This window comes from Oncorhynchus gorbuscha, linkage group LG02 (genome assembly GCF_021184085.1).
Source record: "Oncorhynchus gorbuscha isolate QuinsamMale2020 ecotype Even-year linkage group LG02, OgorEven_v1.0, whole genome shotgun sequence".
Lineage (NCBI taxonomy): Eukaryota > Metazoa > Chordata > Actinopteri > Salmoniformes > Salmonidae > Oncorhynchus > Oncorhynchus gorbuscha.
The window spans coordinates 44405172-44428986 of NC_060174.1; the positions used below are offsets into that span (position 1 = coordinate 44405172).

A 23815-nucleotide genomic window follows, 5' to 3' on the forward strand; every position below is an offset into this window, starting at 1 on the left:
TCTGGTTTGAAACTGTATGCAGAGAGAGGGAGAGAAAATGATTAGCTCGCGTTAAGTTGGACGTGTCCACACTAATAAGGAGTGACTGGAGAGATGTATTCCTTAGTAATTTACTCTACCTGAAAGGCTGTCATTGTTCATTTACTGTTTAGGTGATACAGAGAGGAGCATCATGACGCCGTGAACTCCTTTAGGTTATTTCAAGGTTTGAGAATTGATCACTACCCAGACAGTGAGAGGATACGCAGGCCGTCTGGTGCCTCGGCTGAAAATACAGCTGTACCACGGCTGTGCCACAAACAAATTAAAATGCTGTGTTTTGTGAAGGGCAAAGTTGATCCACTGTCTTGTTGGCAAGATTACGCCAACATATCTTAACATAAAGTCGATTGGTGTGTGTAAACCCTGTATCTTTCTATCTCACTATTCTCCCCCCCAGCCTGTCCCAGTACAGTGATGAGAACATGATGGACCCCTATAACCTGGCAATCTGCTTCGGCCCCACCCTCATGCCCACGCCCAACATTGAGGACCAGGTGTCATGCCAGGCGCACGTCAACGAGGTCATCAAGACGGTCATCATCCACCACGAGACCATCTTCCCCGACGCCAAGGAGCTGGACGGGCCCGTCTACGAGAAGTGCATGGCCGGGGGAGACTACTGGTGAGCTGAACATGGAAATGTAATTACTAGAACATAGACCTGAGCTTCGAAATATAACTACTAGAATGGACCTGGATGAGCCCGTTTACATGAAGTGCATAGCCGAGACTACTGGTGAGGTCAGGGTTCCCACTGTTCGACACTATGAATTCCACGACTTTTCAATGTAATGTGTTAAATTCCCTGACTTTCCCTGTCTGAAATCAACATTTCCCTGATATTCCATAAGTTCCCTGACCTGTGGGACCCTGTGAGATGATTGAGTGAGCAGGGTCACCCGTTTATGGGGTCAGGGGTCATTCGTTAGTGAAACCCGATACGGGCAACTTGTGGTGATGTAATTTAGACGAGCTTCACAGATGTGCAAGGTGAGGTGTTGGCCGGGGAGCTCTTTACAAAGTCGTGGGTGTTTTTCTCATTCCCATCCTGTGATTGTAGTCTAACTCCGGCTCGCAGCCAAATGACCCCTTCATAAGGGACATAATGCTCCATGCTGCAGGTATGTACGCACGCGGTGTGGAGCCCGTCCAAGGGCCACAGCTGTCTCAATACATTATTAGCGAGAGTTAATGCAGCTAATTAGGCTAAATGATGAGGTGTCTTTGGTGAGAAAATATGACAAGGGAGAGAGCGCTTACTTTCCTGCGTTCGAGATCTTGAATCTTTCGGTATCTTCCTCGACGAGGTGAGACTGACTTAAACGATCACCGTAAAGACCCTTCATCGGGGTAGAGGAAAGGAGACAAGTCACTTGGCAAGGAAAGTAGTGGAGCACGTAGAACTATGTTCAAACAGAGCAGAGTAAAGTTCCCAAGCCAAATAGCTCCACAGCTGAGCAGTGAGAGGTTAGTGTCATCTACCCCCGAAGAGCACTAGCCGGTCCCACATCTGTTAGTGCTGCATTGACAACTCCTTAGCTTTACATATCGGCCTTGACGAGGTTAGTAAGGAAACTCTAACCTAAAGTGCAGCACATAGAAGTACAGTCCATTAAAACAGACCAGAGTCAAGGCGCTCCACAGCTGTGAGGATGACAGCCTATCACTTGCTTCCTCTGATGAGCACGTCTCTCTCTCTGTTTCTCTCTCTCTGTTTCTCTCTCTCTGTTTCTCTCTCTCTGTTTCTCTCTCTCTGTTTCTCTCTCTCTGTTTCTCTCTCTCTGTTTCTCTCTCTCTGTTTCTCTCTCTCTGTCTCTCTGTCTCTCTGTCTCTCTGTCTCTCTGTCTCTCTGTCTCTCTCTGTTCCTTGGTGGAGTGTTAGCGTTAGCTCCGCCAGAGCTAATCACCCGTCACAGCTGTCAGGACGCCGTCCCTGACCGAGGCACATCAAACCCGTGGAGATTTTCTGTCTTCGCTTCCTCCCCCAGTGGGTGATGCAAGGCGGGTGGCGGTGGTGTGTTACCCTGGGAAATGGCGCTAAGTGCCAGCCGGGGGTAATCTGTAGATGATGTAAGGGCCGTTAGTGCCAGGTTCATGCCACAGGGTTCCCAGGGACAACGTCTGAAAACAGATCATTCAAACCCAGGCTGTGTCATGGGAATACTGCCGATGCCCTCGATTTGTGCATATCAATAGTCGGTGGCTACCTCTTAATGTGGCTGTAGATGCATCTCAGCCGTCTAAAGTCCACTGCTTGCCTGCTCCCCTTCATCTACACTAAAAGTATTAGACAGACTAGATCTATGAGGCGTACCACTTACCAGGTATTTGCTTTCACCAATCCAGTCCAATGTCACATCATTGACCATAGAAGGAAAGGAGACAAGGAGGGGAATCCACTTCACACTATTAAGATACACCCATAGGTTGAAATGAAATCGAGTAGCTGGTACGGTTGTATCCATGGTAGCCGGACCCTGACCCTAACCTATAAACCCTGACCTCTGACCCCCCCACCCCCCCACACACACACACAGTGAGAGTCCCTACAGTGAGCATGGAGCCATTGAGGAGGTGGACAACGAGGGAGGGACAGAGACACATACCAGCGAGGACGGTGAGTACCCTTGAAGCAGGCACCCTCGTAAGCCTATGATGTAATGACATACCAGATGTGAACATCATGGGAAAAGCATACACTTTCTTAAACCCAGAGCACACTGGTCTGTGTGGATAATCCTGCCATTCAGCCTGCTAAATGGAATGACCTTAAAGTGGCAGGGAACTGGACTCCAGAGATGTGGGTGTCTATTGATATTCAAATGATTTTTGCATCACCATCTCCCCATGGGACCTGGGTCACACGCTGGCAGCAGTACACCCCCCCCCCCCTCCCAGGCCCCTGCTGCCCCCCCCCCCCTCCCCCTCCCAGGCCCCTGCTGCCCCCTCCCAGGCCCCTGCTGCCCCCTCCCAGGCCCCTGCTGCCCCCTCCCAGGCCCCTGCTGCCCCCCTCCCAGGCCCCTGCTGCCCCCCTCCCAGGCCCCTGCTATACCCCCTCCCAAGCCCCTGCTGCACCCCCTCCCAGGCCCCTGCTGCACCCCCTCCCAGGCCCCTGCTATACCCCCATCCCAGGCCCCTGCTATACCCCCCATCCCAGGCCCCTGCTATACCCCCCTCCCCTCCCAGGCCCCTGCTGCACCCCCTCTGGACCCCTTCGGGTTTAATTTTTTTGGGGTCAGCCCATAGAATTCTAAAGAACTCCTAATTCTATGGGTTGGCCACTCAAGTATCCCCAGCATATTTAACTACTTTTTTGCGAGTTCTCAATCGGTTACCTCTTGAACTCCAAACTGGAATGAGGAGTGATGAGGATGAATGATTGTTTCGATGTGAGAGTTGGTCTATACAACTTCAGACTTTCCAGACGAGCATAATAATACCATCTGTATTGTCCCTGCTTTTTAAATTACTTCACCATGTGTTCATATGATAGGCCTCACTCACACCGGCCTCCGAGACACAAGCAGCCCCCTCCCCCCCCCCTCCAGATGTCTGCTTGCTCTTCCACCTGGTCTGTTGGACCTGGTCTCAGACGGGGGGTGCAGTTGCTCTGTTCCAAATCAAACACACTGACTCACCCCCTCAGCGGACTACTAAAGGTTCAGGTGGCCTGAGTAGAAGTCCAGAAACCGGTCGTTTCTCAGGGAAACGTCACGAAACCTGGTCAATTATGTTTCAAAAATGTTTTTTGGGAGGGCAGACAGTGTGGGCGGCAACTCTTTAAACCCAAACTTCCAAACCAGTTTAGTTTCCATGGTAATAATAAACACACACGTTAGTAGCCTAATCACAATAATAGCCATTTATCATCCGTCTGTAGACAGAATTTATACAAGAGCTCCAGGATGGAAATGTAGGCCATAGTTCTCAATTACATAGCTTTACCATTCCAACTAATGAAGACACCTGGGTCGTGTTCATTCGGCTTCTAATGGACTATTATTTTGCTGCAAAACATTTCTAAAACGTTTTCTGTTAAATGCCCTAATGAATGACACCGGATAGTACAGACTAGGGCACGTAGGCTACGTCACAGTTTTCCATTCTAAAACTAGAACACACATTTTTAGCTATCCATTGCAAAGCTATTAATTTAGGACAAGCAAACCTTAGGTTCATATGGTTTCTAACTCGGGCTACCATGGTTTTTGTCCAAATATTGTCTCCCTGTCCGTTTGAGCGGAAGGCCTTTCTGACCCCTATTTTATTGTCATTCCCGGTGGGCCTATCAAGCCCGTTCACAGGCCTATTGTCCTTAGTTAGTGGTTGAAAATACTTTAGGATCTTACTCAGATTTACAGAATCATTGTGAATGATTTGTTTCTTTAGTGTTACCGTATGACAATGTACAGTTCTGCTGTATGACGTCAATGTTAGATCCTAGCTGTATTCAGGGGTTCGGGATTAAGCTCTTGTTGAATCAGCCACCTCTGTAACTAGCCAATAAGGGTGAAGGGTGTAGCTGCAGCCCAATATGGTGACCAGAGTGTGAGTGTGTCTAAAGGAAAGGAGTGGGTGTGTCTAAAGGAAAGGAGTGGGTGTGTCTAAAGGAAAGGAGTGGGTGTGTCTAAAGGAAAGGAGTGGGTGTGTCTAAAGGAAAGGAGTGGGTGTGTCTAAAGGAAAGGAGTGGGTGTGTCTAAAGGAAAGGAGTGGGTGTGTCTAAAGGAAAGGAGTGGGTGTGTCTAAAGGAAAGGAGTGGGTGTGTCTAAAGGAAAGGAGTGGGCGTGTCTAAAGGACCCTGTTCGATGGTTTTGATTGAGCTGTGTTTAAAACAAAAAAAAAATTGAATTATACCACGGACATCTGTTTTGAATCCAGAGGATGTCTGAATCGTATTTCACTGTTTTACACAAATAATTGTACAATTTCAGTTTGAAAATGTACATATTTTTTGTACTTTTTCGTGACATCAAATTGGTAGTTAGTCTTGTCCCATCGCTGCAACTCCCGTATGGACTCGGGAGACTCGGGAGAAGGTCGAGAGCCGTGCGTCGTGCGTCCTCCGAAACACGACCCTGCTTCTTGTCCCACCGCTTAACCCGGAAGCCAGCCGCACCAATCTGTCGGAGGAAACACCGTACACCTGTCGACCTTGTCAGCATGCATTGTGCCTGGCCCACCACAGGAGTTGCTAGTGCGCGATGGGACGGGGACATCCCTGCCAGCCAAACCGTCCCCTAACCCGGACGACGCTGGGCCCATTGTGCGCCTCATGGGTCTCCCGGTCGTGATACAGCTGCCCAGTGGGAAGCACCTCAGTTTGGCAGGCACGTCGATACAACACTGGTGCACGAGTCATTCGCACCGGCTTATCGACCCGTTCTGCAGCCCAATCAGCCACGCAAAATCTTCAGTGGCAACAAATGTGCCCAGTTAGCTGATTCGCTTTCCATACACCCACTCGCCCATACTTTGTTCGCCATATTGGGCTGCAGCTACCAATACTTGAAATAAGGCCAAGTGCCCTTCTCTTCCCTCCCTCTCCCTCTCCCTCTTTTCCATTCTTCTTCCCCTCCCCCTCAATCCCTCCTCCGCTTCCCCCTCAATCCCTTATCCTCTTCAATGCAAATGTGTCTGTCCTCTTTACTCAGGATAGTGAGAGCGAGAGAAACTGAATAAGAAAAATAGAGAAAGTCGTTCCATGTGTTGGTCTAAGTAGCTGTCCGGAAATTCCTTTGGCTGGGAGGCTCAGCCCCCGCTGGCGTGTGTCAGAGCCCATTTATTCTGATGGACTATACCTGAAGAGGCCACATTTACAGACCTGACACCAGCAACAGAACCCTCTGTCTGTGTGGTCATGTAAGGCAGTAGAAAATCGTTTACAACCTACTACATCCCAGACATTGTCATTTCCCCATGTCCGGTAACTCTTTCACATGCTACAGACAGAACTCATTCTTCATGAACCGCATCCCATCAGCTCCTGCAACACGTTTCTGGCCGGCAATGACATGCATGACAACGCTGCATGATCTTTATTTAGACGGCCATTTCTCCCTCCCTGTCAATATGTTGGTGTACCCTCTTCTGGTATAACACTATAGGGTCAAAGGTGATTTTTATCTCCGCGTGCTGTTTCATGTCAAACCCTGGTAGCTGAATGTTGGGACAGCCGTGGTTGGAGTAGTGCATTGTCTCTACCCAGTGTAGTATACACTGAAAAGGTCATTACTTTTCCTCTGAGAGAGACACACACACACACACACACACACACACACACACACACACACACATCTGTCTCTGATCAGCATGGTGTGTCCTGTTCTGTAGCCATGCTGTAGCCATGAATAAACAGGACCTTAGATTTATATTTGTCTGGAGAGCGAGGGAACGAGAGAGAGTGGATTCATTGGGGCCTGCCTGGCTGCTGTTTTTCTGTCTCTTGCGTTATTGATTGTAGCCATATCTCACTCCCAAGGTTGCAGTCCCTATTCGCATGCATGCACGCACATGAACACTGAGCAGAGCGAGCCATGGGGCTGCTCCACCTGGGGTGTAACGGCATCCTACCCTGTAGGGCTGTCAAACCATTCAAATAATTGAGTTAATGGCATTAGTTAATTGCAATTAATCACCGCTTTTGAATTTGCTCAAATTTGGCCCTAAAGAAAGATGTTTCCATTTAAAAAGCAGTGCATTGAGTTAGACATGCTATGCTTTGGTTGTAAGGGACGGAAACACAATTATCTACATCAGAATGGTTTAATAGCATTTTCTCCATAAACAACACCAAAGTAATATAATAATAATAATATATGCATTTAGCTAACATAGTCATGTGTGCACATTCTACGCTTGAACCCACTAAAAGCGCCATGCTCTACCAACTGAGCTACAGAAGGACAAGTCACTAACATAGCTACAGCTATAAATGCTCTCTATGTTTCAGCAGTCCTACTCCCCCTTATCAATGTTTCAGTAGTCCTACTCCCTCTTATCAATGTTTCAGCAGGCCTACTCCCTCTTATCAATGTTTCAGCAGTCCTACTCCCACTGTTTCCAAGATGGCGTAGCAGTCAGACGTATTTGTCCTGCCGTGTCCCTTGTATATATCGTTTTACATCTTTTTTGTCGCATATCCTTTCAAATATTTAGCTAAACCTCAACATCTAAATACTCTCCTGCAACCCGCCTCACCCAATGTGGCGTGGATCTGCTTTTTTTTCTAAAGTATTTATATTTACTTCTGATCTGGAATCCCTCAACTGATGCTAGCCAGCTAACTACCAGCTATCAGTCGGCAAACCATTGCCAACGGTCATCAGCTAACCTTAGCTCGGAAAGCTCTCGTTAGTTCGAACAACGTGACTCTAACCAGAGCATAACGGACCTGTTATTTTTATCCCCGGATTCCTACCGCAAACGGAACATTTTCATCTGGATCTTCACAACTAGCTAACCACAATCCCGGATGACTACTCCTGGCTAGCGTTTCCATCCCAGAGCAAGCACCAATTAGCTTGAAGCTATCCCGGCCAGGGCTCCTGTGCTACCACCGAAGTATACTCCCGGGCTACCACCGAAGTATACTCCTGGGATACAATATCCGGACCCCTTCTACAGCCGGTACGGGGCATGGAACCCTGCAGATCCCCTACGACTGGAATACCGACATAATCTGCCCGAGGACTCCAACAGGTCCCTCAGGCACGACGCCTACCTAGAGCTACTTGGAACCCTACTAATTCCACGACTGGTCTATCGACGTCACCGCACGAACAGTCAAAAACAGACTTTCCCCATCGCGACGTCCCCCAAAGTCCAACTTTCTAGCCCCTGCTATCTGCTTGCTTGCTAACCCGGTCTGCTAACTGCTAGCTTGCCTGCCCGGTCTGCTAGCCCTTGCTAACTGCTTACTTGCTAACCCGGTCTGCTAATTGCTAGCCCCTGCTAACTGCTTGCTAACCCGGCCTGCTAACTGCTAGCTTGCCCCGGTCTACTAACTGCTAGCTTACCTACCCGGTCTGTAACTGCTAACCCATGCTAACTGCTTGCTTGCTAACCCAGCCTGCTTGCTAACCCAGCCTGCTAACTGCTTGCTTGTTTAGCCCCGGCCTACTAACTGTTAGCTTGTTAACACCGGCCTGCTAACTGTCTGAATCGCTGTGTCCCCAACCAGCCCAACCACTCACTGGGCCCATATGTTCACTTGGCTACGCATGCCTCTCTCTAATATGAATATGCCTTGTCCATTACTGTCCTGGTTTGTGATTACTGTCTTATTTCACTGTAGAGCCTCTAGCCCTGCTCAATATGCCTTAACCAACCATGTTGTTCCACCTCCTACATATGTGATGACATCACCTGGTTTAAACATCTCTAGAGACTATATCTCTCTCTTCATTACTCAATGCCTAGGTTTACTTCCAATGTACTCACATCCTACCTTACCTTTGTCTGTGCACTATGCCTTGAATTTATGCTATCGTGCCCAGAAACCTGCTCCTTTTACTCTCTGTTCTGAACATGCTAGACGGCCAGTTCGTATAGTTTTTAGCCGTACCCTTATCCTACTTCTCCTCTGGTGATGTGAAGGTTAATCCAGGTCCTGCAGTGCCTAGCTCCACTCCCACCCCACAGGTGCTCTCATTTGTTGACTTCTGTAAATGTAAAAACCTTGGTTTCATGCAGGTTAACATTAGAAGCCTACTCCCTAAGTTTGTTTTACTCACTGCTTTAGCACACTCTGCCAACCCAGATGTCTTAGCCGTGTCTGAATCCTGGTTTAGGAAAACCACCAAAAACCTTAATTTCCATTCCTAACTATAACGTTTTCTGCCAAGATAGAACTGCCAAAGGGGGAGGTGTTGCAATCTACTGCGGAGATAGTAATACAGAACTCTGCAGGCTATCTAAGTCTGTACCCAAACAATTTGAGCTTCTACTTCTAGAAATGCACCTTTCCAGAAACAAGTCTCAGTTGCCACTTGCTATAGACCTCCCTCTGCCCCCAGCTGTGCCCTCGATACCATATGTTAATTGATTGCCCCCCATCTATCTTCTGAGCTCGTGCTACTAGGTGACCTAAACTGGGACATGCTTAACACCCCGGCCATCCTACAAACTAAGCTTGATGCCCTCAATCTCACACAAATTATCAATGAACCTACCAGGTACAACCCCAAATCAGTAAACACGGGCACCCTCATAGATGTCATCCTAACTAATTCGCCCTCCAAATACACCTCTGTTGTTTTCAATCAAGATCTCAGCGATCACTGCCTCATTGCCTGCATTCGTAATGGGTCTGCGATCAAATGACCACCCCTCATCACTGTCAAACGCTCCCTGAAACACTTCAACGAGCAGGCCTTTCTAATCGACCTGGCCGGCGTATCCTGGAATGACATTGACCTCATCCCGTCAGTAGATGATGCCTGGCTATTCTTTAAAAGTGCCTTCCTCACCATCTTAAATAAGCATGCCCCCCTCAAAGAAATTTAGAACTAGGAATAGATATAGTCCTTGTTTCACTCCAGACCTTTCTGCCCTTGACCAGCATAAAAACATCCTGTGGCGTTCTGCATTAGCATCGAATAGCCCCCATGATATGCAACTTTTTAGGGAAGTTAGGAACAAATATACACAGGCAGTTAGAAAAGCTAAAGCAAGCTTTTTCAAACAAAAATTTGCATCCTGTAGTACTAACTCAAAAAAGTTCTGGGACACTGTAAAATCTGGACCCTTACAAATCTCTATTACTAGCCTGTTCAACCTCTTTCTGAGATTCCCAAAGATTGGAAAGCTGCTGCGGTCATCCCCCTCTTCAAAGGGGGGTGACACTCTAGACCCAAACTGCTAAAGACCTATATCTAGCCTACCCTGTCTTTCTAAGGTCTTCGAAAGCCAAGTTAACAAACAGATTACTGACCATTTTGAATCCCACCATACCTTCTCCGCTATGCAATCTGGTTTCAGAGCTGGTCATGGGTGCACCTCAGCCACGCTTTTCAACGACATCATAACCGCCATCGATAAGAGACATTACTGTGCAGTCAATCTATATATATACAATTTTTTAAAAGAGTTCTTAACAGGGCGCGTGTTTCTCTTTTACCCTCGCAGGTGTCGTCTCGACCTGGTCAAGGCTTTCGACTGTCACAACATTCTTATTGGCAGACTCGATAGCCTTGGTTTTTCAAATGATTGCTTCGCCTGGTTTACCAATTACTTCTCTGATAGAGTTCAGTGTGTCAAATCGGAGGGAATGTTGTCCGGACCTGACAGTCTCTATGGGTGTGCTACAGGGTTCAATTATCAGGCTGACTCTCTTTTCTATATACATCAATGATGTTGCTCTTGCAGCTGGTGATTCTCTGATCCACCTCTACGCAGACGACACCATTCTGTATACTTCTGGCCCCTCCTTGGACATTGTGTTAACTAACCGCAAGACGAGCTTTAATGCCATATAACTCTCCTTCCGTGGCCTCCAACTGCTCTTAAACACAAGTAAAACTAAATGCATGCTATTCAATCGATCACTGCCCGCACCTGCCCGTCCGTCCAGCATCACTACTCTGGACGGCTCTGACTTAGAATACGTGGACAACTACAAATACCTGGGTGTCTGGTTAGACTGTAAACTCTCCTTCTAGACCCACATTAAGCATCTCTAATCCAAAATTAAATCTAGAATCGGCTTCCTATATCGCAACAAAGCATCCTTCACTCATGCTGCCAAACATACCCTCGTAAAACTGATCATCCTACCGATCCTCGACTTCGGTGATGTCATCGATAAAATAGCCTCCAACACTTTACTCAGCAAACTGGATTCAGTTTCTTACAGTGCCGTCCGTTTTGTCACCAAAGCCCCATACACGACCCACCATTGCGACCTGTACGCTCTCGTTGGTTGGCCCTTGCTTCATACTCATCACCAAATCCACTTGGACTGGTCATCATAGCAGCACCCACTTGTAGCAGGTGCTCCAGCAGGTATATCTCACTGGTCACCCTCAAAGCCAATTCCTCCTTTGGTCGTCTTTCCTTCCAGTTCTCTGCTGGCCATGACTGGAACGAATTGCAAAAATCTCTGAAGCTGGAGACTCATCTCCCTCACTAGCTTTAAGCACCAGCTGTAAACAGCCCATCTATCTACCTACCTCGTCCCCATACTGGTATTTATTTATTTATTTATTTTACTCCTTTGCACCCCAGTATCTCTACCTGCACATTCATCTTTTGCCGATCTACCATTCCCGTGTTTAATTGCCATATTGTAATTACTTCGCCACCATGGCCTATTTATTTCCCAACTTGCACTCACTGTATATAGACTTTTTGTTTTCTTTTGTTCTACTGTATTATTGACTGTATGTTTTGTTTATTCCATGCGTAACTCTATTGTATGTGTCGAATTGCTACGCTTTATCTTGGCCAGGTCGCAGTTGCAAATGAGAACTTGTTCTCAACTAGCTTACCTGGTTGAATAAAGGTGAAATAAATAAATAATGAAGTAAAACATTATCAATGTTTCAGCAGGCCTACTCACTCTTATCAATATTTCACCAGGCCTACTCACTCTTATCAATATTTCAGCAGGCCTCCTCCCTGTTATCAATGTTTCACCAGGCCTACTCACTCTTATCAATATTTCACCAGGCCTACTCACTCTTATCAATATTTCAGCAGGCCTCCTCCCTGTTATCAATGTTTCACCAGGCCTACTCACTCTTATCAATATTTCAGCAGGCCTACTCACTCTTATCAATATTTCACCAGGCCTACTCACTCTTATCAATATTTCAGCAGGCCTCCTCCCTGTTATCAATGTTTCACCAGGCCTACTCACTCTTATCAATATTTCAGCAGGCCTCCTCCCTGTTATCAATGTTTCACCAGGCCTCCTCCCTGTTATCAATGTTTCACCAGGCCTCCTCCCTGTTATCAATGTTTCACCAGGCCTACTCACTCTTATCAATATTTCAGCAGGCCTCCTCCCTGTTATCAATGTTTCACCAGGCCTATTCACTCTTATCAATATTTCAGCAGGCCTCCTCCCTGTTATCAATGTTTCACCAGGCCTACTCACTCTTATCAATATTTCAGCAGGCCTCCTCCCTGTTATCAATGTTTCACCAGGCCTCCTCCCTGTTATCAATGTTTCACCAGGCCTACTCACTCTTATCAATATTTCAGCAGGCCTCCTCCCTGTTATCAATGTTTCACCAGGCCTACTCACTCTTATCAATATTTCAGCAGGCCTCCTCCCTGTTATCAATGTTTCACCAGGCCTACTCACTCTTATCAATATTTCAGCAGGCCTCCTCCCTGTTATCAATATTTCAGCAGGCCTACTCACTCTTATCAATATTTCAGCAGGCCTCCTCACTCTTATCAATGTTTCACCAGGCCTACTCACTCTTATCAATATTTCAGCAGGCCTCCTCCCGGTTATCAATGTTTCAGCAGGCCTACTCACTCTTATCAATATTTCAGCAGGCCTCCTCCCTGTTATCAATGTTTCACCAGGCCTACTCACTCTTATCAATATTTCAGCAGGCCTCCTCCCTGTTATCAATGTTTCACCAGGCCTCCTCCCTGTTACCAATGTTTCACCAGGCCTCCTCCCTGTTATCAATGTTTCAGCAGGCAGCCTCCCTGTTATCAATGTTTCACCAGGCCTCCTCCCTGTTATCAATGTTCTTTAAGTTTTACACTTGCACACAGCTCTCTCGCTCTCTCTCTCAAACTCTCTCCCACACCCTCTCTCCCACACCCTCTTACGCCCTCTATTTCTCGCACACCCTCTCTCCCACTCCCATTGACTATGATATTGATTACTGCATTGTTGGGAAAGAGCAAGAAGGGCATTTCACTGTACTAGTGCTTGTGACAATAAAAATGTGAAACTTGAAACACACACCCTCTCTCACATACACACGTGTACCTATGGAGAGAGAGAGATGTCCTGTATTGATCTCAGAGCTGTCACCTTTATTAAATCAGACAGACTAAATTCCTGCTTGTCACATCTCATTGACTCCACAACACGCATGTCATTCCCTAGGAGGGAGAGGGGAGAGAACCGAGATACATGTGGAATCACTGTCCTCGCTCCACTGCTTCCCTCCCCAGGATGCTCACCAGGGAATGGTACTGAGTTGTTCCTGTTAAAAGAATATCATTGTGTCTTTTCACACATGCTCAGGTTCCTGCTATCTCAGCTCTATGGTGCTTCTCCAGTGACATTCTTCCTATTGATGAAGCTGTGCAGAGGAGCAGCAAAACTGAATGTCAGTGTCCAGGGACCCACTGTCTGGTTTAATGGGTTCTGGTGGTTGGATGTTCTGGGGGGTGGATGGTGGATGGCATTACTTAATTAGAGGGGGGATAAAAGAATATGAGCTATTTTTGGCTTTGTTTGTTTCTTTGCTGTGTTGTCATTAGTCGGGAGTTTGGCATGGGTCTCCTAAGAGGAGCAGTGTTTTCCATACCAGTGTTTCTCCACTTTATTAACTTCTTTGGTATAGGGGGAGGTGTTTTGACGTCCGGATGAAAAGCGTGCCCAAAGTAAACTGCCTGCTACTCAGGCCCAGAAGCTAGGATATGCATATAGATTTGGATAGAAAACACTCGAAAGTTTCTAAAACTGTAAAAATAATGTCTGTGAGTATAACTGAAATGGCAGGCGAACCCCAAGGACAACCCCCCCCCCCCCCAAAAGAAAATTGATCCTACCACCGATTTCAATGGCTGTCACTTTTTTATAATAGGATGTAATCGTGCCCGATTGTAGTTCCTAGGGCTTCCACTAGATGTCAACAGTCTTTAGAAAGAGTTTCAGGCTGGTTTTTGGAAAACTTAGCCAGAAATGGTAGTTTTTCTAGGTGGCTCCCATTTTGGCTGTAGTGTTTCCCAGCGTGTGAATGAGAGCGTGTTCTTTGGTATTTTTCTCCGGTAAAGACAATAACGATTCTCCGTCTTAAATTGTATAGTTTATTTGCGTATTAGGGTACCTAAGGTTTGATTATAAACTTTGATTGACTTGTTTGGATAAGTTTATTGGTGACGTTCGGGATGCATTGTGAAGGAGGGAAACCGAGTGGATTAATGATTGAAGCGCACCAGCTAAACTGAGTTTTTATGGATATAAAGGACATCATTGAACAAAAGGACCATTTGTAATGTAGCTGGGACCTTTTGGAGTGCCAACAGAAGATCTTCAAAGGTAAGGCATATACACTGCTCAAAAAATAAAGGGAACACTAAAATAACACATCCTAGATCTGAATTAATTAAATATTCTTATTAAATACTTTTTTCTTTACATAGTTGAATGTGCTGACAACAAAATCACACAAAAATGATCAATGGAAATGTAACCCATGAAGGTCTGGATTTGGAGTCACACTCAAAATTAAAGTGGAAAACCACACTACAGGCTGATCCAACTTTGATGTAATGTCCTTACAACAAGTCAATATGAGGCTCAGTAGTGTGTGTGGCCTCCACGTGACTGTATGACCTCCCTACAACACCTGGGCATGCTCCTGATGAGGTAGTGGATGGTCTCCTGAGGGATCTCCTCCCAGACCTGGACTAAAGCATCCGCCAACTCCTGAACAGTCTGTGGTGCAACGTGGCGTTGGTGGATGGAGCGAGACATGATGTCCCAGATGTGCTCAATTGGATTCAGGTCTGGGGAACGGGCGGGCCAGTTCATAGCATAAATGCCTTCCTCTTGCAGGAACTGCTGACACACTCCAGCCACATGAGGTCTAGCATCGTCTTGCATTAGGAGGAACCCAGGGCCAACTGCACCAGCATATGGTCTCACAAGGGGTCTGAGGATCTCATCTCGGTACCTACTGGCAGTCAGGCTACCTCTGGCGAGCACATGGAGGGCTGTGCCACCCCACACCCCACACCATGGCTGACCCACCGCCAAACCGGTCATGCTGGAGGATGTTGCAGGCAGCAGAATGTTCTCCACGGCGTCTCCAGACTGTCACGTCTGTCACATGTGCTCAGTGTGAACCTGCTTTCATCTGTGAAGAGCACAGGGCGCCAGTGGCGAATTTGCTAATCTTGGTGTTCTCTGGCAAATGCCAAACGTCCTGCACGGTGTTGGGCTGTAAGCACAACCCCCACCTGTGGACGTCGGGCCCTCATGCCACCCTCATGGAGTCTGTTTCTGACCGTTTGAGCAGACACATGCACATTTGTGGCCTGCTGGATGTCATTTTGCAGGGTTCTGGCAGTGCTTCTCCTGCTCCTCCTTGCACAAAGGCGGTTTGATTTCACAGAAGTGTGATTGACTTGGCGTTACATTGTGTTGTTTAAGTGTTCCCTTTATTTTTTTGAGCAGTGTATTATATCGCTATTTTTGACTTTCGTGTCGCAACTCCCTGGTTGAAAATGATGTTTTATGCATTTGTGTGCTGGGTGCTGTCTTCAGATACAGTGAGGGAAAAAAGTATTTGATCCCCTGCTGATTTTGTACGTTTGCCCACTGACCAAGAAATTATCAGTCTATAATTTTAATGGTAGGTTTATTTGAACAGTGAGAGACAGAATAAAACAAAAAAATCCAGAAAAACGCATGTCAACATTTTTATAAATTAATTAGCATTTTAATGAGGGAAATAAGCATTTGACCCCTCTGCAAAACATGACTTGGTACTTGGTGGCAAAACCCTTGTTGGCAATCACAGATGTCAGACATTTCTTGTAGTTGGCCACCAGGTTTGCACACATCTCAGGAGGGATTTTGTCCCTCTCCTCTTTGCAGATCTTCTCCAAGTCATTAAGGTTGTGAGGCTGACGTTTGGCAACTCAAACATTCAGCTCCCTCTACAGATTTTCTATGGGATTAAGGTCTGGAGACTGGCCAGGCCACACCAGGACCTTAATTTGCTTCTTCTTGAGCCATTCCTTTGTTGCCTTGGCCATGTGTTTTGGGTCATTGTCATGCTGGAATACCCATCCACGACCCATTTTCAATGCCCTGGCTGAGGTTCTCACCCAAGATTTGACGGTACATGGCCCCGTCCATCGTCCCTTTGATGCGGTGAAGTTGTCCTGTCCCCTTAGCAGAAAAACACCCCCAAAGCATAATGTTTCCACCTCCATGTTTGATGGGGGGATGGTGTTCTTGGGGTCATAGGCAGCATTCCTCCTCCACCAAACACGGCGAGTTGAATTGATGCCACAAAGCTCATTTTGGTCTCATCTGAGCACAACACACAACCCAGTTGTCTGAATCATTCGGATATTCATTGGCAAACTTCAGACGCATGTATATGTGCTTTCTTGGGCAGGGGGACCTTGCGGGCACTGCAGGATTTCAGTCCTTCACGGCGTAGTGTGTTACCAATTGTTTTTTTGATGACTATGTTCCCAGCTGCCTTGATCATTGACAAGATCCTCTCGTGTAGTTCTGGGCTGATTCTTCACCATTCTCATGAATCTTGCAGCTCCACAAGGTGAGATATTGCATGGAGCCCCAGGCCGAGGGAGATTGACAGTTATTTTGTGTTTCTTCCATATGCGACTTATCACACCAACTGTTGTCACCTTCTCACCAAGCTGCCTTGCGACGGTCTTGTAGCCCATTCCAATACTTATTTTCCACCATAATTTGCAAATAAATTCATTAAAAATCCTACAATGTGATTTTCTAGATTTTTTAAATCTTTTTGTCTGTCATAGTTGAAGTGTACCTATGATAAATTACAGGCCTCATCTTTTTAAGTTGGAGAACATGCACAATTGGTGGCTGACTAAATACTTTTTTGCCCCACTGTATGCATCTTCTAGTGATTTATTGATAGGAGAGGTCAGTCCCGCCTCTCGGTTAGGCTACCTGTGTTATGTTTGTGCGTTGTGGTTGGCTGCGGTCTAATTTCTTTTCACGGAGGAGGGAGACCATGATGCTTCTTCATTGTTTTCTGTGAGGGAATTTACATGTACCTTGTAAGTGGTAAAGATGAGTTGAAATCCACAAAAGTATTTTTTTGTGGCTTTTTTATTTAAAAAATGTAACCAGTGTTTTATATGCCTTTCTACAGACTTGGAGTTGGGGGGCATAGGCTATTTACTATTTGATTGACGACGAACAGCTTGTGTTGACTTGTTTAATGGTTCCCAAACTGTGGGCAGGGTACACGTGGTGCCTTAAACTCAGTCCAGCCTTGTAATAGTAGAATGCACAAGGTGCAATTTCTAAATTGGGTAGTACATCATTCCTCTTGTCATGCTAGTCAATGCATACCTTCGAGAGATATTTATAACTTGTAAGAAATGTCCAAATCAACTAGCCAATGTCAGCCAACATTTTTAGCTATGTTTTTTAGCACATAGATTGTTGTAATGTTTGAATCATTCAAATATGACATCAATAGATATGACGGGTATATAATTGCAGGTAATGGGCTAGAAAACTCCTTTGCTATTCATGAATCATACATAAATCAAACCAATACTTTTCGTCCTGTAGTATTTGGGGTGGTTATGTACAAAAAGTGCAGTAATTTCTAAACTGTCCACTGAATATGAATGAAAATACCCTCTATGAAAGTTGGAAGTCTGCACTTTAACCTCCTCGTGGTTTCATTTAAAATCCAGACTTTTGGAACAGAGAGACAAAATAATAAAAAAATGCTATGCTGTCCCAATAATTGTGGAGGGCACTGTTTATGACATTATTAAAGATATTGATATTGGCCTAATTATTCAATTAAAGTGTTGACAATGGAATAGTGAACTGTTTGTTTTCTGTGTAGTAAAGCCCGTGTTTAGCGCCTGCTTCGTTCTTCAATCATACCTGTATGTCTATTCATGGGAGCTTGACTTTGTATAAAAATGGTGGTGCACAATCTGGCGGGGGGTCCGGGGATCCTCCCCCTGTACATTTTAAAATGAATTTTCCTGCAGTTCTATAATTCTCAACAGGGAATCCATGTTCACTTGACAGAACACAACCTTTTTCTTAGGTTTTTGCCACAATAAACAAATGACAAAGTATCACATTTGTTTCTTTGTAGCAGCAGAGACCATAAAATACAGAATTCGAAGAACAATTCAAAACGTGCAGTAAAACTGTAAATATGACTTGAATCTAGATCCCCTACAAAAATACAAATAATAATAATAGTGGTTACCCGTGAGTCAAAATTATTTTAATGTGTATTTTTCCATATATAGACAAATCCTATGTGTTTTAATCAACTACATGCACTGAACTTGTCTGATGCTTTAAGCGCACTGATTGATTAAATAAGACACACAAATGACTAGAGGGAGCCCGATTGCAATTCATTTGATTGTGGCAGTCTGTAAAAAGAAGAATGACAGCGAGTGACTGAGTAACACCCATTGTCTCTCCTCCCTGCTACAGCGACCAACACAGAACATCAACAGTGTTTATTGCACTGTCTGTGTGTTGCTGAAGCTGCAACATAATTGGCCGTTTCTGACTGAAAAGTTCTGTTACCGAAATCCCTAATTAGTTCAGGAAAAACATTCCCTCTTCCCTTAACTCTTTACGTGACACGTATGCATCGCATGCATGTGACCAAGAAGGCCTGACCCATGGCATATCATAAACACACCAATAAATGACTTATAACAAACTCCAAACACCATAACACATGTGACCGCAAAATGGAATGCAGAGGACTTGGCACAAACTCAAAATGGGAACTGGTTGCTCATGCGTTAAAGGGGAAGTCAAATCTGCGGAATAAATTTGACTAATTGTGGAAAATACTGGAGATAAAGAAGGGGTGGTAAGGAGGAAGCACTGCATGCATATTATGTGTCCCAAACAGGTGCTGTTTTTCTGACTGTTTGGAACAATGTAAACAACCCAAAATAAATAAGCGTACCAGATAGTCTGTTGTAAGGTAGTTTTTTTGTGTGTAGTTTTTGTAACACCTTTCTTACAGCAAACACTAAAAACTGCTGCATGCATTGGTGAATACAATTGCTGAAATGGAACGATTTATTACGCTAATTATTCAAGGGCCGCTTTATTTTTATTTTACAACTAAAATGCTCTGTTTTTTAAATTAAGAATGACTTGTATTCTGTGTGATGACATGAATGCATCAATGAATGATTGATACAGTAGCCTATATAAGTATTACAACATAGGCCTAAGTAAGACTAAACAGGATGCGCTCTTAAGCCTACAGCTCGACGGTGGTTACACAAGGCTGCTTTATACTAAGCCTACTAATGATGATAACGTTACTATAATGACCATCATTATAATAATAAGTAATAATAACAATAAGGAGATTAATAATAATAATTTATTATTATTAGAAATGTAATAGTAGTTCCTCAAAATTTGGAACAGTGTAAACAACACTAAGTCAATTATAAGTAATACCAGAGAGGTTGTTCAAACGAAGAAAAACAAGTGTGACGCCTTCATTACAGCATAGCAAAGATTAAAAAACAGCCTAATTTTTTTAATGGTTTATCCTACATGTTGTGGTTGCATGAGGCTTGGTGCTTTCGGAATATTAAACAAATACGTATATAGGCAACAGAAGCAGGATGCGTCACACCCTGACCTTAGAGAGCCTTTTTATGTCTCTTTGTTTTGGTCAGGGTGTGATTTGGGTGGGTATTCTGTTCTTTATTTCTATGTTTTGTGTTTCTATGTTTTGGCCGGGTATGGTTCTCAATCAGGGACAGCTGTCTATCGTTGTCTCTGATTGGGAATCATACTTAGGCAGCCTGTTTTGCCACTTTAGGTTGTGGGATGTTGTTTTTAGTTAGCTCTGCGTAGCCTACGGAACGTGACGTTGTTCTTTGTTGTTTTGTTTGGCGTTCGGATTTAATAAAGAATCATGTCCACGCTGCACTTTGGTCCACTTCTTCCTATGAGCGTTACAGGATGTCTTATTTCTGTAGATATGTGCCCGACCGGCTTGATTCGGTCTTATGTAGCAAAATTTGAGTTTTTTTTTTTTACATTGGATAAAAGTAGAGACTGAGGTAGAAAATGGTATGTCATACACTACAGTTGAGGAGTAATTGGAAAGTAATTCTGCATTGAAAGTTGATCAACTTGTATCCTCACTTTTGAGAAAATGGCCTTTGAATGTTTTGGTATCTAGTGAGGAGCTCTTTGTCTACACTCATTCGGCATCGTTCACACCCTCTTAAGCTTTAGTCCCACCCATCTCTTTAAGGGTTGATCCGAGCTTTCGGTCCTAACAACAGTAGTCAATCACCCAAGCGAATTGGCTAGCTTGCTAGCTACTTCCAGACACAAATGAGAGAACATCTCACTCTGATCATTTTACTTGCCCTAGCCGAGCTAGTTAGGCTGTTTTTATGTTATCCAGAGCTTTGGTGACTGCAACTGTGCTCCTGGCAACAATTTTTAAAAATGTAAAAGTTTTTGCCAAAGCTTACTGACACCGGCTGTATTCAACGGGTGTTGAGCGTTTGTAAATTCGTCAGTAATTCTACGCCAGAACGAATTTACCAGTTAGGTCTATCAACAGCTGTCGCAGTGAACATTCTATTGAAATGGATACTTGCATATTGGAGTCTTTTGTTAAGACATGTAGCTAGCTAGCTAAACAATTAACCATAATCCCAACTCATTGCCGATACTATCCTGCATGAATTTTCAGGTAGCTAACCAACCTGGTTTAATGTTATCTAGCTAACATTAGGCTATAACTAACAAAGCAAATGGTTCTGAAATACGAATAATATTACTACACAGATCATACACGTTACGTGTATGATCTGTGTAGTAATATTATTCGTATTTCAGAACCATTAGCTAGCTAACAGTGTACTTTAACTTGAAATGAAAGCGACTTTCTGAGAAAATTAGAAACGTGTAATAACTGAAAATGTAGCTAGCATGGATGGACCTCTGTCATGGATGCCGTGGTTGCCCTTATTTTGAAGATTTAATCCGGGGACAGGTGTTTTCTCCATCTCTTTAGCTATTATATTCTAATTCCACTGATTTCAAAACTCTGTCCACCAGAAAGTAGAGAGCAACACTTATGCAGTTCGAATACGTAATATTTTTTTTTAAACTGCATTAGACAGGATTACCTACATATACTGACTAGCTCAAATAGACAGAAGCGTGCTACATGGCAGACCAATCCAAACTCATCTCTCGGCATGTCCAGCCCACTCATTATCTCAGCCAATCATGGCTAGCGGGAAGGTTGCCCGCTTTTTCTGTGGCTAAAACACCTAGGCTCGTAATTTAACAATTTTATTCATATTTACAGATGGCATATACGTTTGTTATTAAGGCACATGAAAGTTCACATGTTCCAGAAGACATTTCTGCCAAAAAATGCATTTTGATTAAAAATGTAAAAAAAGTTTCTTCTGTGAAGTAGTGATGCTTGACATACTCCTAGTTTCCTGAAACGAGTCACCATATAAGGAGGATTTATAAAGCCAGGCACATTTAATAGATACATTTTACCGCTAGTCAATGTCACAGCTGATTTTACCAATCTGTGAGGTAAAGTCGTTAAAGTATTCAATCATTTAGCTGTGCATTTCGGATGGAATCTACACAGAATGTACCAGAGAATGCCACCAAAATAGAGCTCGTTCTGCATTTTATTTGATGACAGTGTTTCTATTGTTGACCTTAAAATTGACATCTTGGACATCCCATGTCAAATCTCCATAGATATGTGTGATAGCTTGTAGTTTGGATACGTACTCTCTGGTGTGTAGTAGTTTAACCTCAGTACTGAGTAGAGTAGATGTCGCTGCACTAAGCACTATAAATATCCCTGTTCAGGGCCTTCAGGGCCTGTTGTCCTGGCTCCTCTGTGTTTAGCTCGGTTGTTATTGACACTGACTAAAATAGGCTGACTGCTACCTTCAATCATAGATCAACAATACCATACCAATTTGTGACATAATTCAGACATGCATAACTGTGACATACATACTACATAATACTGACATACACTGTACAAACACATACACTGTACAAAACATATCCCTTTTGCCCTCAGAACAGCCTCAATTGGTCAGAGCGTGGACTCTGAAAGGGGTGAAAAGCATTCTACAGGGATTCTGGCCCATGTTGACTCCAATGCTTCCCACAGTTGTGTCAAGATTGGCTGGATGTGCTTCGGGTGGTGGACCTTCCCTGACATACACACACAAAGCTGTTGAGCGTGAAAAACCCAGCAGCATTGCAGTTCTTGACACACTCAAAACGCTGCGCTGTCTGTCTCTGTCTAGTAGGGAGATGCTCTGATGAATGTCTTGTCATCTCTGCATCTTGTCTTTGGTATTCGAAGTCGGGCACATGCCCAGGGATTTCAGTCTCAAGCAGCACTCTTGTCCTGACTGAGCTCGCATGCGCAAAGGTCTGAGGCACTGCATCTCAGTGCAAGAGGCGTCACTACAGTCCCTGGTTTGAATCCAGGCTGTATCACGTCCGGCCGTGATTAGGAATCCCATAGGGCGGCGCACAATTGGCCCAGCGTCGTCCGGGTTTGGCCGGGGTAGGCCATCATTGTAAATAAGAATTAGTTCTTAACTGACTTGCTTAGTTAAATAACGGTTAAATAAATAAATACAAAAACACTACCATACCCCATTCAAAGGCACTGAAGTATTTTGCTTAAAAATGATTTTTTAACCTGTCTCCTCCCCTACATTAACACTGATTTTAAGTGGATTTAACAAGTGACATGGTTTTGTACACTCAGTGTATAATTGCCAGAGTGATCGACAATCTCTGTGATGACACCCCTGATCGTGTGCTGCTCCTCCTCGTCTCCTGCAGAAAGTGAGCCCATCGAAGCGATCGCCAAGTTTGACTATGTGGGACGCTCGGCCCGCGAGCTGTCCTTCAAGAAGGGCGCCTCCCTGCTGCTGTACCAGCGGGCATCGGACGACTGGTGGGAGGGCCGGCACAACGGCATCGACGGCCTGGTGCCTCACCAGTACATTGTGGTGCAGGACATGTGAGTATGCAGCCAAACGCACAGCTTCTAGAGCTACTATCACATACAGAATGTTACGCTCATGTTCTTATTCCATTCCAGACATCAATGGACTGGTATTATCCATCAATCTGGTGACATGACAATATGTTGAATTAAATATATTATTTTTCCAAAGACTGTACAATCCAGACAAGCAGTTTTGCACAATAATTGTTAGTGGGGCAGGATTTGTAGTTGCACAACATTACGATATGTCACAATCCTTGAAGTCTAGACTCCTATTCCCTTACCAATACGTTAGACTGCCGATTAGTGACTCTTGCATGCAGTAAATGTGTCTACATTCTTGAGGAGGACTCCTCAGTACAGCAGTATAACCGCCAGCCTGCATAACTGACCAATCGGTTAATGAATCAATCACGTTGTACTGCATTTTGTATTGTATTTTTACTCTTAAAACAGAGGAAACCCAACCTCCCTTAATCCCATTTAGGGTCCTTTTTCATAGTGAAAGTGCCGTCACCCGTCCATATTTAATGTTCTCTCTCTGGATTAATCACTGCACTGTCCCCGTCTTGGTGGTCAAGTCCTCCCTGACACTGACTTTGAGGGGCCTTGGCCAAGGCTTTGGGGCTGTGTGAAGCAGGGCCCTGGGCTGCAGGCCTCCGTCCGTCTTTCCCGGGTGTCCTCTAGGGGTCCTTGACTACCCTGTCTGTCATCCTCATCCCCACCTGGAGCACCTCTCCTCCCCTGGGAACTGTCCCTCCGCCCCGGGAACCGTCCCTCCGC

General features: G+C 44.9%; 1 protein-coding gene across 2 annotated transcripts in view; it reads left to right on the forward strand.

The window, feature by feature from the left end:
* Window positions 1-23815, forward strand: part of LOC124002746 (SLIT-ROBO Rho GTPase-activating protein 1) — a 163146-nt gene that overhangs the window by 127821 nt on the left and 11510 nt on the right. For both annotated transcript variants that reach the window (XM_046310463.1, XM_046310471.1), the window contains exons 17-19: window positions 440-664; window positions 2579-2658; window positions 22864-23044. In XM_046310463.1, coding sequence (XP_046166419.1) covers window positions 440-664; window positions 2579-2658; window positions 22864-23044 — 486 coding nt within the window. The remainder of the gene's footprint in view (window positions 1-439; window positions 665-2578; window positions 2659-22863; window positions 23045-23815) is intronic.